The 16,266-nt window shown below is 34.2% G+C and overlaps 1 protein-coding gene across 1 annotated transcript in view; it reads right to left on the reverse strand.

Annotated features, from left to right (window-relative positions):
• LOC149781499 (uncharacterized) overlaps window positions 1–16,266 on the reverse strand; it is a 314,868-nt gene that overhangs the window by 269,249 nt on the left and 29,353 nt on the right. The window contains exons 3-4 of the mRNA XM_089934975.1: window positions 13,505–13,642; window positions 8,209–8,304 (exon numbers count right to left, since the gene is read on the reverse strand). Of these exons, the coding sequence (XP_089791101.1) occupies window positions 8,209–8,304; window positions 13,505–13,642 (234 nt within the window). The remainder of the gene's footprint in view (window positions 1–8,208; window positions 8,305–13,504; window positions 13,643–16,266) is intronic.

The raw sequence follows: 16,266 nt of genomic DNA on the forward strand, positions 1-16,266 counted from the left end.
AGTCAAATGCACTCACAAAGAGAAAGATAGGACTGACACATTTGCTACTACACCAATCACTGAGCTCAGCCATGGAGCACTTGACTTTATGAATGAACTCAAGGAAGGGTGGAAAGGTATAAGCTAACAGATAATCCCATTTCAAATTGATGCATCCTGTGCCCAGGCCCTCTGGCTGGGAACTTGGAAAACCTAAAAGGTGAGTTTATTGTTCAGGTTGGTGGCAAACAAGTCCACCAAGAGTGTTCCCCAATGATGGAACAGGGAGTCTGCTATGGATTGACAGAGACCATTCCAATTGAACTATCTTCCCTTTCCTTGAAAGACTGTCGGGAATGTGACATACTCCAAGGAATAGAACTTATTGGTCCAGCAAAAGTGGTTCCACACATTCACACCGAGAAAAGGCACACTATTAACATGTCAGAGTAGACCATCAGTCAGTGACACCTTACTTGTTGGACACATCCTTGAAGACCTAAAACTACTGCCCTAATTTCTGAATTATTGACATTCAGGCATCTTCCACCACCCCCAGACTATAAACCCTGAATAATCAGACCCTCTAGCTCTAGATGAGAACCCTATCCAGATTCTGATGCATATGCAAATAGGTAAGAGTTGGGTTTAGAGGGGGAGGACATTGGGACTTTGGCCAGAAGCTAGTCCCAATGTCCACACAAATTTACATGGTGGTGCAAATTCCAACCCACATAAATTTGAACAGTCAAGGGGTCCCTGTGCAGTTTACATGCTGCTAAATGTAAGACACATGAGACCTACTTAGGGGAACCAAGCTGATGCAGCATTCAAGGTCCCCATCAGAGACAGAAAAAGATGTGTGGACAACTTGGTCTTTACTCTCAGCATCTCCAAGACTAACCCTCTGTTGGTTAGAAAATCCATTTTTGTGTAGACAAAATCTTGAGATATATTTTAGCTTTGTTTGTTATAACACCAAGCCTGGTCACTATAGACCAACAGTGAGACAGGAAATCTAGACTGCCTTTGTGGATCAACCAATTATTGAAATTTTGAGCACTGGGATAACCAAAGACCTTAAATGGGATACAACTGCTCTCCCAACTCAGGTAAAAGCTCTTAGTCCTGAGGATTGGCTTAAGAGTGGAACTCAGACTTGGAAAACCTTCCTATTCAAACAAAATCTGAGGTTCTTCCTGTGTGGAGGAAAGATAGGGAAGTGAAGGTATGCATCCTGCAGAACAAAGAAGACCACCCAATTTTCAGGTCTTATGACATTCCTGACAGAGACTGGTCTCCATCATGAATAGTTCCTCTGGCAGAAGCTTGTTTATGGAGCAAAGGTTGATAATTGGCGGAGACCTTCATATTTTCTTCAGAACCATGACAGTCTTTGAATGGAAGGCCAGAGACTTGTCATTCAACACCTACCCGTACGAAATAATTAGGCAGATTCCACCTGGAACTTAAGCAGACTCCAGGCGGAATCTGCCTAAAATGTTAAAAATCTGGTTACTACAAAGGTGGACATGGAAAATTTGAAAAGTCAAAGATGAATCCATCTAAGAGTCCGTCTAACTCTAAGATGGACTTTTGTCAAATTCCTGCTATAAATACATCTTTAGGCATAATTTTGGACTTGGTTGATTTTCCACCCACCATCTAGGTGGAATTAGGAATTTAGTCACTGGCATCTATTATATGAACGAAGGAACCAGGACTTAGTTTATTTTCTAACCAACATCTAGGCGGAATGAAGAACTTAGTCATTTACATCAGTTAAAGAAGGCATAATTAGGACTTGGCTTTTGTGTGTCTGTAAAGTTAAATGACTGAAAATATAGTGACATTTTGTGATTGCAATATCACTGACAGTTCAATAAAAATATCAATAAGATATAATAAAATTTATCGCTTCTGGTACAATTTGAATGATTTTCAGCAGCATTTAAAATTATTTCCTGTTTCTGATAGTTGTAAATTTTTATTGTTTATTTTGGACACAATTTTTTTAATAACTTCTTTTGACAGCTTTCCTTGTTAAATTTCTTTTTCAAATTTGTTGTTGTTGTTGTATTTTTATTTAACTTCAATTGGATTTAACTGCCCTCGAACAAGTTTACATCTTGTTTTCCGTTTTAGAACATAATTTCACTTTTCTCCTGACCTGAATTTCCTCGATATGGACCCATTTTTTAATATTGTCTCCGAAACTCTTTTTTAAATAATGCTCTATCCGGTCCCATTCCACAACAAGCTTTCAAATAAGTACTTGTTCCATTTATTGTTTAACAGAGGATCGTTGTATAAAGGTTTCTGTTTGGTCAACATTTTGTAATTGCCCAATGAATTGTCACGTAACAGAAACTGACTGGAAAGAGCATGTTTACGAAGCATGGCGATTCGAATTTTCGAGCGGGATGAGAGATTGAATAACCATTTGAAAAATGTGTGGCAATGAGAATACCCTAAACGCAAATTTGATGGGAACATAACTGGGCAATCTGTATGAAAACTGAACGCCAGGACAAGCATTTTGCTTTGTGTGCCATAAAGAGCTTTACAGTAGCGGACAACGTGCTAAATAGGACAAGGAATTGAATCGGGATGATTTCAAAGTAATATACAACTCCAAACTGATCAACTTCAGAATTTAAGGAGGGACAATGTGTAGATCACTGGTGGGAATTGTTGCCAGATATCCATATCTTTGCGGAGTTTTCTTGGCCGGAAAGTAGAATCTACTTCCAATCGCGTGAGGCATTATTGTGTTTATTATCAAAATATTCTTGGTGTGTTGGAGTTAAGTGTAAAATTAGAGTTATTATATCATGATAAACGTTTTTCGCGGCTGCTTTTGGAACAAGGACTAATTCTAGAGACCACAACAGCATCATAGTTTGTGCAATCAAAAATCCAGTCTACAGTACAAATGACATAAGGCAGGCTCCTAGCTTTTCTTCTTCTCATAATCAAATTGTCTTAGATGGATGCTTTTCTGTAATTTTGCACTATTTTCACGGCAGAATTTTTCAATGCAGATTAATATTTAATATTTTATATATGTTTATGTGTTCACAGATGCCTGTGCATATGTTCCAGACTTGATACTTTGATTTTTAAAACCACTTAATTATTTAGTGTCAGATACTTCATATCATGTTGTATATACTGTATATGTTGTACATCACAGATAGAAGGCCTCACGGTAGATTAATTATGTAACTAATTGAATTACCTTCTCTAAATAAAGTTATTATTATTATTATTGTTTTAATTTGTATTAATTTCCATTTCTCTTGCCTTGGATGTCATATAATTACAACATCAGTATAATTGTTTTCATGCACACTTAAATATCACCTTGGTTAATAAAGTCCTGTTTAATTCATATCCATTATTTCTTTGAAATGTCTGAAACACTAACAAAAACTTCAGTAAAATACTATATAATGATCAAAATTTTAGTGAAATCTTACAAAAGTTGTAGTCATTTTTTTTGTGAAACCTCACAAATATTTCAAAGAAATTTGAGTGAGACTTCAACATAATTTCAATGGAAGTTTTGATCAAAATATGTGTGAAATCTCACCAAACTTTAAAGTGAAATGAATATTACTAAGTGATGCCATGTTGGATTAAATTTTTATGCAAGAAAGAAAATGGCATTGCCCCTTAGGAAAAGTAAAACCTAAATCTTATTTGATAATGTCTGTCAAAATAAAATTTATGATCCATTTTAAATATTACTGTGAATATTTATCATTGATTCCCAATAATATCTAAAAAATCATTAGGCAGTTTAATACATAATAGAAATCTGAAGTATATTTTTTATCGTTTTAGGCAGAAAATGCTTAAAAAAACCCATATGAAATCTGCCTTGACATTTTCATTATTGGATGGGGTTTCTGCAGGTATTTCCATGTAATTAGGCAGAAATAAAGATTCCGCCTAGTAACAGTAATTTCAAGCAATATTCCACCCTGAATCTGCCTAAAAGTGATAATAAGGGGAATCTAGGCTAAATAAGCGGAATAAACAGATTCCGCCTGGTAGACGGAATAAACAAATTCCACCTAGTAGGCGGAATAAACCAATTCCGCCTAGTAGGCAGAATAAACAAATTCCGCTTAGTAATAGACGGACTAATTTGCATATTTCGGGCTGTATTCCACCCTGAACCCACCTAAAATTTATAATAAGTGGAATCTAGGCTTTAAGGGAAATCCGCTTTAAAATTCCACCTGGAATCTGGTTAAAGTCAGGGCGGAAGTTTTCGTACAGGTACTCTACACAACCCTTAAGAAGGGAATGGACTTCTTCCTTTATCTGTGCCAGATGTTAATACCAAATCAAATGACGGACAATACAAGGGAAGGGAGACATTGGAAACGAAGCTTCCAACTGAGATTTATGATAGGAAGGACCCTACCACTGAATTTGATGTCTGTCCAAGCCTAATGGGAACCAAATGAAGACATATTGTCTGTATAAGTGAGAGACAGCCCCTAGGGTTATCACCCTTGTCTTTAGGAACAGGAAAAAACCTGCAAATAGTTCAACAGGGCCTTTGCAGCGTGCCCTTCTTGAGCCAAGTTGCCAAGGGAGGTGTGAGGTTCTGAAATGGGGATGCAAAGTGCATTGGGTAATACTTTGCAATGATACATCATTGATTGATTTTGTTATTATTTTGCATGTGCACATTTTCTGATTTCTCCAACACACAATTAAGTAAAGGTAAATACAGACTTCATAATTCGCAGGCTGGTTGAGTTTACCTGGGAGACCAGGCTGAACAATAATATATAGTACTTATTCAGTGCAAGACATGCATATCTTCACTTAAATCCTTATTCATTCCCAAACATATTAGATGCAGATTTTGCTTTATTCATTGTTTTGACCAGATTGCATTCTTCCAGATAACATTTCAGCTAGTCCATAATAGCTGTTTCATTTACACTGAATCATGCATTCACGAGTTACTCATTTTCAATAATATAAGCGATCCTACAGATTAAGGTAATGTTTTAAAAAAGTACACGTGTACAAAGCACATAACCAGCATAATTCACATGTTCACAAAGAGTGGTAATAATAAAGGCTAAAATTCTCATATAGATCAACTGAGATCAACATCGATCAATTTAAGTTTTGTGTTTTGGCTGAACAAACATCATAACTTTCCATACAGTGGAACGTTTGGTGTTTCAGTGTCTCCTATGTTGATAGTCAGCAAATTTGTCTTTGCAACAGCAGTACAGACCAGTTAATCATTAAAACCCTGAAAATGACACGTGTTAAGAGGGAATTTAGACTGGCAACTATACCAGTACATTGATGTGTAATTGCCTTTTTTATTCCATAATATTAGCACGATTACCATAGTTTTGTAAAATGGGGCCAAGTAGGGAGACTGAATAAAAAAAATAGAAATTGGGATCTAAAATCAGGAGGCTTTTTGTGGCATTCACTAAATACTGATCAATCTTCCTGGTCCAATATGCGTGAAATTTGCAAAAAAAACTTGCAGTTTCTCCCTGTGACGTGCCCGGTTTTCCCCCAGGACATGCCCTATTTTCATATTTTGGTCAGTTGTTGTAGCACCTTTTGATGTAACTGCGCCATGGGGAATTAGTCACAAGCAAGAGGGTTTCTTATTTTCTACATTTAATGGAATTCTGTTACCTCTAGTTCTTCATGCTGACTCCCTGCACTAAGTTTTTTGACCTGGCGTTTTAAACAATCCTAGTGGACTTCAGAGAGAACATTCCCTGAAGACCTATTCTAAAACTAAACTTCTGGTCTGATTGTGTTAGGTGCAGACTCTTTATCTAACTCTAATCTATAGATCAAAATGACAGAATCTAAATTATGTACTCCAAAATAAGCCATATATGTACTCTCCATTACACACACTTTTTCCCACTAATATTGTATGTTAGAATTTCCAAAAATATTATTTTGAGTAGGAAATTACTTGCAACTTTATCCTTTTTGAGCAAATTAATTCAAAATTAAACTATAACTACCCAACTCTATTTTAAGCACTTTATACCTACTAAAAGAGATTCAAATTTACCTTCAAATGGTCACTAATTTTTATTTTTAAGTATTAAGGCAAACTTACTATAATTGAGTTTAATTAGCTTTACAAACACATAATCCAACTGTTCTTGTTTCAATTTCTCAAGACTGTAACCTGACACCATAGCATTTGAATAGCTGCTGATAAATATTGCATTCCCCCAAATCTCAGCCTCTACATTAACAGTGACTGTAGAGGTCTCCTCTATCATAGACATACTATTATTAAATTTATGGAGAGAATTTAGAAAATTTATAAAGGAATATATCTTCTCTTCTAAAACTTATATAAATACCATAGCATCTGAAATAACTAAATTTAGCCCTATAATACAGTTATGGTCAAACTGCACAACAGCTAAAGATTAGTCTTGATTGGCAAATAAAGGATTCCCAATAAAGGCACCCCTTGTTGTATATCTGACCTTATTCCCTTATTGTCAACTCATAAAGCATTTAGTATTCTTTACTATAAAACGTATTACGAATTAGTTTTTGTACATTTGCTGTGTTGTATGTATTTTCATTCGTTCTTTTAATTTAACGATAGTAATTAACATTGGTATATATGGTATAAAAATGCCAGGTGTTCACTCGTGTATGTTTCTTTCGTGGGAATGGCGCTATAGCATATGGAGTTACAACATTCGTAGTGATTGTTCTTGGAATTAAAATTAATTGTGGACGTTTTTATTGATGTGGTTTATTTTTTTGTTCCGGTTTATTTTTTTATTTTTGTACTGCTGTAGAGGCAAAAATAAATCATTAATTTACGTGAATAATGTTTAAACTTAACATTCTATTTAGTGAAGAAGTTAATTCTTTCTAGTAAAGTAATTATTTTGTCACAACACTATTTCACAGGTGACACAATAAAACATGCAGGACTTTTCTTGTTTAGAAGAAATGAAAGTCGAAGACAATATATTAATCAGGAATTGTCTGCAAAAATCAAAAGATATCAAGAGTTTTTCCTCCTGGCATGAAAGTTGACAGGTATGGTGTAAGGTTGCAATGCAATATAAATGCATAAACAAACAATAATCTAATCATAAGGGAGAGGCAATGTTACAGCAATTCGCAATTGCTTAATTCTTGCCATTGTTTGATTAAATTATACACAAATCTAATTAGGCAGAAACAATTAGAAAACAGAAAATTAAATAAATAACTTTTCAAACAAGTTTATATCATTTCTTTTTAATAATCATGCATGCCAACTTCGAGAGAATACAAATGTAATTTTGTTTTAAATATAAGTTTGCCTAAACAAATGCATTTAGAACTTACCTTGTGTATCTTGAGATGTTTTGGAGTGTGGGTCTGCTTATATGTGGGGGCCGTAGCCCTTATTTCAGAAACACATTTGTAATACCTGCTTGATGCAAGGTTCAACCTACAACAGAATGTTTGTACCTGGGCCCAACATGCTATCAAATTTAGTTTAGCAACCATTCATGTCAAGCCAAAAAAAAACAGACTTGTAAAAAGTTGCCTACCTGAAAAGAGACAGATGTCATGGCAAGCACTACAATACCTCTACTGGCAGTGTGACTTGTGTCATTACAAGCACCTAATTAAAGGGTTAATAGTTAAATAAAGATTGTACACTGCTCAGAGTACATTTTTACATGAGCTACATTAATTTAATTTGTGGGAGTTCTTGTTCATCATTACTCTCCAAGTGTGCAAATTCGTTAAATTTTTGCAAAATTCTCAAATTTGTGCAACCTGTCAGCATATCTGAATCTTTGGTAATGGTGGATGGCAGAAAATTAGAATTGTTATGCATAAACAAATAAAGGAACATATGGGTAGACTGACAGACAGATGGGAGATGGACAGTACCACAAAATTATGCTCTTGCAACAGGTATATAAAAACTGCTGAGAATCAAACAGAGCATTCTTTTCAAACTGAAGGAAATAAAAACAACATGTCACCCAACTGATTCTAATTTATTCCTATTTAGTACAGAATGTATAAGATTTTGAGATCAGTGTTATTTCAGCATATCAATTATTTTGTCTAAGTAAATACGGGCAAAGGAAAGCAATGACAGTTTTTAAACAGGGCATGATGCCTGTATTTAGCCCCAAAATTGTCCTACTAAAACCCTGCTAATGTAAAACTTACTATTTTCATCCATCCTCTGTTCTTGGCTGCCAGAAGAACACTCTGTGAGATAGAACCCATGTCCCAACAAATCCGATTAAAGTATGGATAAACTTCCTTTGAAAAAGAGAAAGAAAATGATAGTGATAATCAGAATTTGCAAACCAACAGGAAAACATTGTAAGAAATTACCAACAATCTATGGTGAAAATAAAGATTACATATTATTTCATTTATTTACCATCTATTTCAATCTTTGAAATATTGATTTTTTTCCTATTATAATGGTAAATCGTTAGCTTCAGATACATATATTGCATTACTTCTATTATTATTGACACAAATACTTTTAAGTAAATAAATGTATTAGATAGCAGACTGATTTTGTTAAACAGTTTATCATTTCTTAAAGATTTTGTGCTTTGATGAATATAAACACAGTATATTTTAATTGGTTGGAAAAGAAGTCTTTGGATAATAATCAATTGTGACGACTCATTAAAATGTTTCCTAACTGTTTAGCCAGAACTTGGTACATGGTATGTATTGTTAATAACTTTTGTTTAATACAACTCTATTATGTAGATAAATGCATCAAGTTTTCAAAAGTTTGGTATGCATTAAGCTTCACACAAACAACTGCATCCAAGAAAAGGAGGTAAATCAGTAATTCTGAACCCAAGGGTCACAACCCAAATCTGGATGGGTCACTGAAATCAAACTTGTTTTAAATTTCCTATCCAAGTAGTCTCTTCATATTTAATGGGTGACAAGGCTAACACCAACAAATCAAATGAGTTGCCACCCAAAAAGAATGAAAATTGCCTAGCTAAATGATCATAAATGCCCTCAAAAAGTGTGTGTATATATATATATATATATATATATATCCATCCTTTCAATAGCAGGGAATAAATGGCTCTAGACCATACTGATGGGTTAGTGATCTCGACCTCGACAGTTAAACCCTAAAAGGAAAATGCTCTTTCCTTGCCTCCATTTGTTTGGTTCATATTAAATTAATCTAAAACCTGTCAAAGTCCACATTCGTAATTTATTTTGTTCCATAACAAGTCATCCTAAATGTTTGGTGGCATTATATGCTTTGTTGCAAAAGCTGCCAGAATTTTAAAAAGTTTTCTATTTTGTGCCAGTCACTATAATCAAATTAATGAACCACTGTCCCCAGATTCAAAAGCTTTATTTTGAAATTAGAAGCACACAGCACTTCTTTACATAAATGCCTGCAATTTCATTCATCTAACAATCCATTATTAATTCTCAATACACTGCCTAGGGCTGTCACTGAATCCACCTTGTAGTCATAGTCATGAGTATCGCATTTCTCAAGCACAATCATTAAATGTGAATAACTACAATCTAAAGAAGCATGTTTTAACGTATTGTTATTCTTTCTTTTACTCTTGAAAGAATTCTATGTGCCTTTCTTTACCATATGTTCAATTATACAAGATCTCTTTAAATATGCTAATACTACAGGGTCACAATGATTAGTTCCAATGTGCAACTCACTGTGTCAATCTCTTTAAATAAAGTGGTTAATATTATTACAATTATTATTATAAACTTGAAATAACATTTTTTGTATCTTATGCGGTTATCAGTTACAATTTGAATCACAATATTTGTATTATACAGGATTTACCAACTTTCAAGTCCCAAGTTCACCACAGGCAGTATTACTAAACATTATGCTGGCCAATTAAAATGCCTGGATGACTTTCTTGTCCAACGAAAATATGCTGAGCTTCCTGATGCTCAAAGGTGGCTTCACATGTATCATATGCAAGCAAGCTGTCAAGTTCAAGGTGATTAGGTGAAACTTGTTGATTACATAACTTTACCGAATTTCTATCAATAGCATGTTTGGAATAAATGACACTCATCATAAATGATTAACCAATATAGTTTCTCTAAATGTGTGATCAATGTGCAAAAAGATCTAACACAACAGTAGTGAGCAGATCCATTATACTTATTGTTTGGCAAAACATTACATGGATATAAATGTATCTCAAATCATTCCCAACAAGATGGCTGCTATGTATGGATGGTTCTAACACAGCTCCACTCAATATTTAATGAACTTTGTGTAAAATCTGTGTTAAATATGCTAATACCTATTGCCATAATTTATACTGTGGATTTATAACAATATTAAGTTAGTGTAATTGAAATTGAATATGCATGCTTTCAGTTATTCAAGAGAATTTCGATACCTGTTCAAAACAAAGGATTTTAGGTAATCTAAGATGGCTACCCAAGTGGATTAATTTGAAATTGAACTACATTACCATATCTGAACTTCAGATGATACCAACTCAAATGCATTGTGCAAGTTTCTTTTTCAAAATTTCGTGGATATGTGCCAGTCATATAGAAGAATTTGATATTGTATTTTCTATCACTGTTATGAACAAGCTGAAAATATCAGAATCATTGAAACTTATTTAACTCTTTACCTTCTGCTAACGCACATATGCAACCATAAAAATAGCCTTGTAACCCCAGAGATGCATATACAAGCTGCTAATAATACTCTCTCTGTCCCGGCTGGCTCATACATGCGTTTCCAGCCAAGGGTTGGGAAACCCCCGATACGCATATACACGTTTCATATTAAAGCTTTGTATTGGATGAAATTACAAACATCTGTTCTCTTTTATAATATTTAGCCAATGAAAATAGTCCTTACATACAATGATGAACATATTCTATTAGTAGTTTTACAGCATATAAGCGGGAAATTCTATTGAAAACGAGGTCAATGGTGACAGTAAAACAAATGTCAATATTCATGCATTCCAACGATGATTCTGACGGAAGTTTTGAAGGATTTGAAAGTGATGATATTGATTTTAACCAGATTCAAGATGAAAGATTGGACATTAGTACAAGTCCTGTTTCAACACCTGACATTTCAGATTTATCTGAAACGCGAGATAATCGAATCTGGTTGGAACACACGAGACTGGCAAATGTGGACGACTTTACAGCAGTTTCAGGGCCAGCATTTATTTTATAAGAAAATGCAAGGGAAATAGATTTCTTTTTACGTGCTTCAGGCAGTATCATAAAAAATTACCAAATCTGCAATAAAATAGTGGACACATTGGTGTGCGAAATAGTGGTAAGAAAAGTAATCTAATATACATTTTAAACACATATTGGGATATATTTTTTTATTATAAACATGTGAATATAAACATTGATTACTGTGGATTATATGTACTTGCTGGTGGAAATGAGTGGCACAAAACATTGGTAAGTGTTTAAAATTTTATTTTTCATTAAATTACATAGTTTGCATGGGACAAAATTGATACAGAAAATGTAGACAGCATGTAAATAACTCAAGAAGTTCTCACTCAGACAGCTATTATGATGCTCTGGGGTTCAGCCTACAAACAGCTGCTAGAAGGCAGGCTGCTTATCAGGCTTAGTAGCCAGGACAGCAAGTACTTGCAGAAGGTAAAGAGTTAAATACCAGCTTTGCAGGTTCCTTACTCAGCACACACAACCTTTTCTGCATCATTCTCTGGCTTTAATATGTCTGATATACCTGAAGATCAGAGCTACACTGATAATCCCATGCAGGAATTTAGTCATGTACAGAGTGAAAATGAAAACAATGACTTGGAGTAATTCAATATGGCTGACATTCAGCCAGAATTCTTTCAGGTCTTGTCAATGCACAGACCAATACAGCCAGGGTGAAAGAAATCAATGATCTGATGATTGACCTATGTGAAGATTTCAACCTACAGTACATTCCACAATACACATCTTTCTTCTTAAGGTCAAAGTAAGTTGGTTCACATGTTACTTCAGACCGAAACTTCTGACATAACGAGGCTATTAGTTTAACGGGTTGAGATAAATGGGGAAAAATTAGCATAAAAAAGGATATTCTAAGGACTGGACTGAAACGCTACACATAAACAGGTCCTCAAGATAACCTAGAAGGTCAAGATAAGCGAGTTTTACTGTAATGTCATGCACCTCTATGACTTTCAATTGAGGACCATCCAGAACATTCTGGATTTCCTTCAATTCCCATGTTCTGATGGCAGATTCATTTAAAAAATAGTACAAGTCTTTAAATGTTAACCTTCCAAATTATGGAATGGGTATTTTTTTGTCTGAGAGGTACATAAATTGAATCTATGGGCCAATATATTCAAGTGAGGACTTTTCTCCTTGAACTATGCTGCCATACCATTATTGTAACCTGTCATCATTGATGTTCCATCTCTGCCCAAACAAACTTTTCAAGAGGAATCTCATTTTCCAAAAACTGGACATCTTTCAAAAGAACATATGCAGTGTCTGGCTGGCCTTCAACTAACACATTACCTGAGTGACTGGGGGTTCAGTAAAAAATGAGTTAACTGACCCACATCAAGACCCACAGGTCAAGGTCCTGCAGACTTCTGCAGAGTGGGATAAAGATAATCTGATCAGAATCAAAATCACATTTTAATATATGTGAATCTTCCTTATTATCAAACTCATCCAATATTTTGATGAGGCAACCCCATATTCCAGGTAGCATTATAACTGAATGACACTGGTAGCAATTGTTGAATCGATGAAAGAGATTTTATTTTGGATTGATTTTGCAGGATTTAAAGCCATTCTACTGCATATTATAAACTATACACGACAACCAGTATATTTAGTGGAGGAAAAACTTTGGAAGACACCAGGAAGTACCAAGGTCCAATAGAAAGCTATTCTCACATACCCATAATGACCAAGCAAAGACGCCAACCCACCCAGACAGGTCAGATGTCAGTGATCTGTTTTGGTAAGCACCTTACACCAGTCATCCACCCAGGGTCCCCAGAAGAAAGGGGGACTGGCAATAGATGATGAACTAAGACACATGACCATAAATGACCTTACAGCAAAGTAAGTCAGAAAATTGAACTATCTGCATTTTTAGAAATTCTCAAATTGAGTACATACTCAACTAAAAAATGTAACCCTCTCTACAAATTGCATTAATGCAAACTTAAAATCTGTATCTCTGTTACAGTGTGGAAACTGAATGTCAAATTTAAAGTAAAACAGAAATGATGAATGCGAGAAGTTTTGATATGAAATGGTGAACATGAAACCTGACTTGGGTTTTTACCATGCTAAGACTTGTTCCAAATGTTCTTTCAATAATGTAGTCCTTAAAAAGTTATCGAGTGGAAAAAACTTTATGATGGATGTAACATGAATAAACACTAGTAAAATGATATGCCCCCTCCAAAGATATGGTGTGGGCATTAAAAGAAATGTATACTTTATCTCCAAATTCATATCTGTCCTCCTTTGTTGAAAGCTGAGGCATCTCATCATGAAACAGAAGTGGGCCCATTTTTTCTGTCAAATAATTGACTCCAAATCCAATAATTCCACGGACTTTCTCATGTGGAAATTTCTGCAAAGAAAGCAAGACTTTTCTCAATATATGTTATTCTGAAAACTGTCAAAAACCAAATATAATTCAAGGAATTGAAAAACTATATTGCCTGTGTCTACTTTGTCCATGTGTGCTAAATAGTTTCCATGTAAAATTTATAAAAACTATGGAAATTATCATCTTTCAAAGGTATTTAGTTCTTTTTTCTATTGTTTTTGATGAGACACAATGTCCAAGGTTAATCAATAAAACCTTGGAGAATGTTCCATGGAAATTTTACAAATTTACCATGGATATTTCTAGAACCTCTGCAAACATTGGAAAATGCTTGGAAAATTCACACTTAGAATATTTTTGTTCTTTTTCAACCACTCTTAACACTTGGACATTTCTTAGCATGGAAAACCTTGGAAAATGAGGACTTCATCCTTTTCACACACAAGATTTTTCTTGCACATTTAAATTTCCATTTGTGATAACAAGATCTCTTAAGACAGTGATTTGCAAGCTTAATGTCCATATTTACAGAGAAAATTTGTGACACATGTTAACAAAATTACAACAGACTAATAATTATCTATTATCTTTATCATTTTATTACTTAAAAGCTGTCAACAATTTCTGTTAACTCTGTATCACTCTGAAATCAATGTCATATACAGAATCAATATATATGAAGTTCTAAATGTAGTGGTCTAATTTTGGCACAGCTGACGAAAAGCATCCTAATCTCTCTCATATGGATTTGGCAGTGTGGCCATGAATACATCTGATACTTTTCTCATCACAAGCATAGGTCCCACAAGCTGTTCTGCTGGCAAAACATTTGTTGCCTTGCTGAAATACATAAAAGAACTGTCTTGACATATTATGAATGGAAATATATTCTTATTAAGTGGTATACATTATGGTATCAGCTTTTTTCTTACAGACTGATCTGTTTCTGGGTCCAAAATATTTGTATTTGGGTCAGTAATTATTATATTCCATGATGGCCTGTAAGTAAATACAGTAGACTGATAATGAATCAAACTGAATAACCAGGTTAGTAACTAGCTTAATGTTGGTTCTAAATGTTCAGACTTCTGCCTCATGTACACTTTTCTATAAACAAAAATTATGCACATGTGAAGATAAATCTTGGGAATTATTCTTTCACAGTTTAAAGTCATCTATGAGATATAATTAGAGTATATGCTTTCTTACAAGTGACCATTTGTCTCTCAAATTTACAAACCTTCAGGCTCTACAATATGCATAAAAATTATGAAAGGTCAAAACATATTGAATAAACAGCATGATGGGATTTTAACCAAAATGGAATTTTACAAATACAATACAAAAGTTTTGTTAATGATAAGGTACATGTACTTGTGAGTAAATGTTGTTTTATATGTTGTTCTTCCCAGAGTTTTAAACAATAATATTGCTTTGTGGTGATTTATATTTGCCACCACACAAATTATTGTTAAAGTTCATCACAAAGTTCAATCCCTTGTCAAGATTATTAGTGATATCAGTTTTTATCAAGATCAAATGTGTCTGAGTAAAAGTACAACCACTCTCTCATAAGTTTACTTGACACTTGACATATGTAAATTTGACCGACTTAAACATTTCCACAAGGTTATAATAAAATATTCTAATATATATATACATATAGTTAAATAGCTCCATAAAGCATCTGCGGATGAAAACTAATGCTTATCTGTCAACTTTTCAAAGCCAAATAAGGAGATCGAATTAAAAAACCTAGGAAGAATTGGACCAAAAATCAGTAGGTTTTTCGTGGTATTTTTTAGGTCTCATTTTCACACAATATTAACAGATTTTCTGGATCCAATATGAGCAAAATTCTCAAAGGACATGCTGTTTCTCCTTGTGATGTGCCTTATTTGTTTTCCTAGGATGTGCCCTCTTTCCATATTCTGATCAGCTTTAGCACAATTGCTAAAGGTTAGTCTTAAATAAACAAGCAATAAAACCAGTGGCCAATTAACAGTTAATCCTTATTACTGCAATTACAGTGTGACCCCGCTATTAACACAGTAGTTGGGAGCCACAGAACCCGACTGAGTTATAAGCAACCAGGTCAGTTAGCTGAAGAAATTGATGCATGTACCCCCACCCAAAAAATATGTGCTTCATTGGCACAGTTACCATCTTAAATAAATGCATATTAAATGAGAAATACACCTGTGGTGAAAACAGAGAAGGGGTATATAATATTTTACTTTATTCAGAGAACCACGGATTGGTACATATACGTGTATAATGTTTATATATACATGTCTAATGTATAGCATGAACAATATCAACACCATGTACTCACCTGTGGATTTCATCACATACACTGAATCCACAATACAAGTACATGTAATTCCATCAAAAAAATGCACAGATTTAAAATATTCAATAATTTTGTCACAGGTCATATAGGTCTGAATAAACATAACACAATCACGTAACAAATGATAAAGCACATTTACTTTTCTGTACGTCCCATTTGTCTGTAAAAGTTAGTGTGTGTTTTAAGCCACTAATGATAGCATTCACAAGCACAAACTTTTTCCATAAAAACTTTCACGGTACAGTAAACATGTTCCAGTCACGTTGGAAAATGAAAAAATCCATCACATTCC

The sequence above is a fragment of the Sinohyriopsis cumingii genome, chromosome 15 (genome assembly GCF_028554795.1).
Source record: "Sinohyriopsis cumingii isolate HCF-2022 chromosome 15, ASM2855479v2, whole genome shotgun sequence".
NCBI classification, from domain to species: domain Eukaryota; kingdom Metazoa; phylum Mollusca; class Bivalvia; order Unionida; family Unionidae; genus Sinohyriopsis; species Sinohyriopsis cumingii.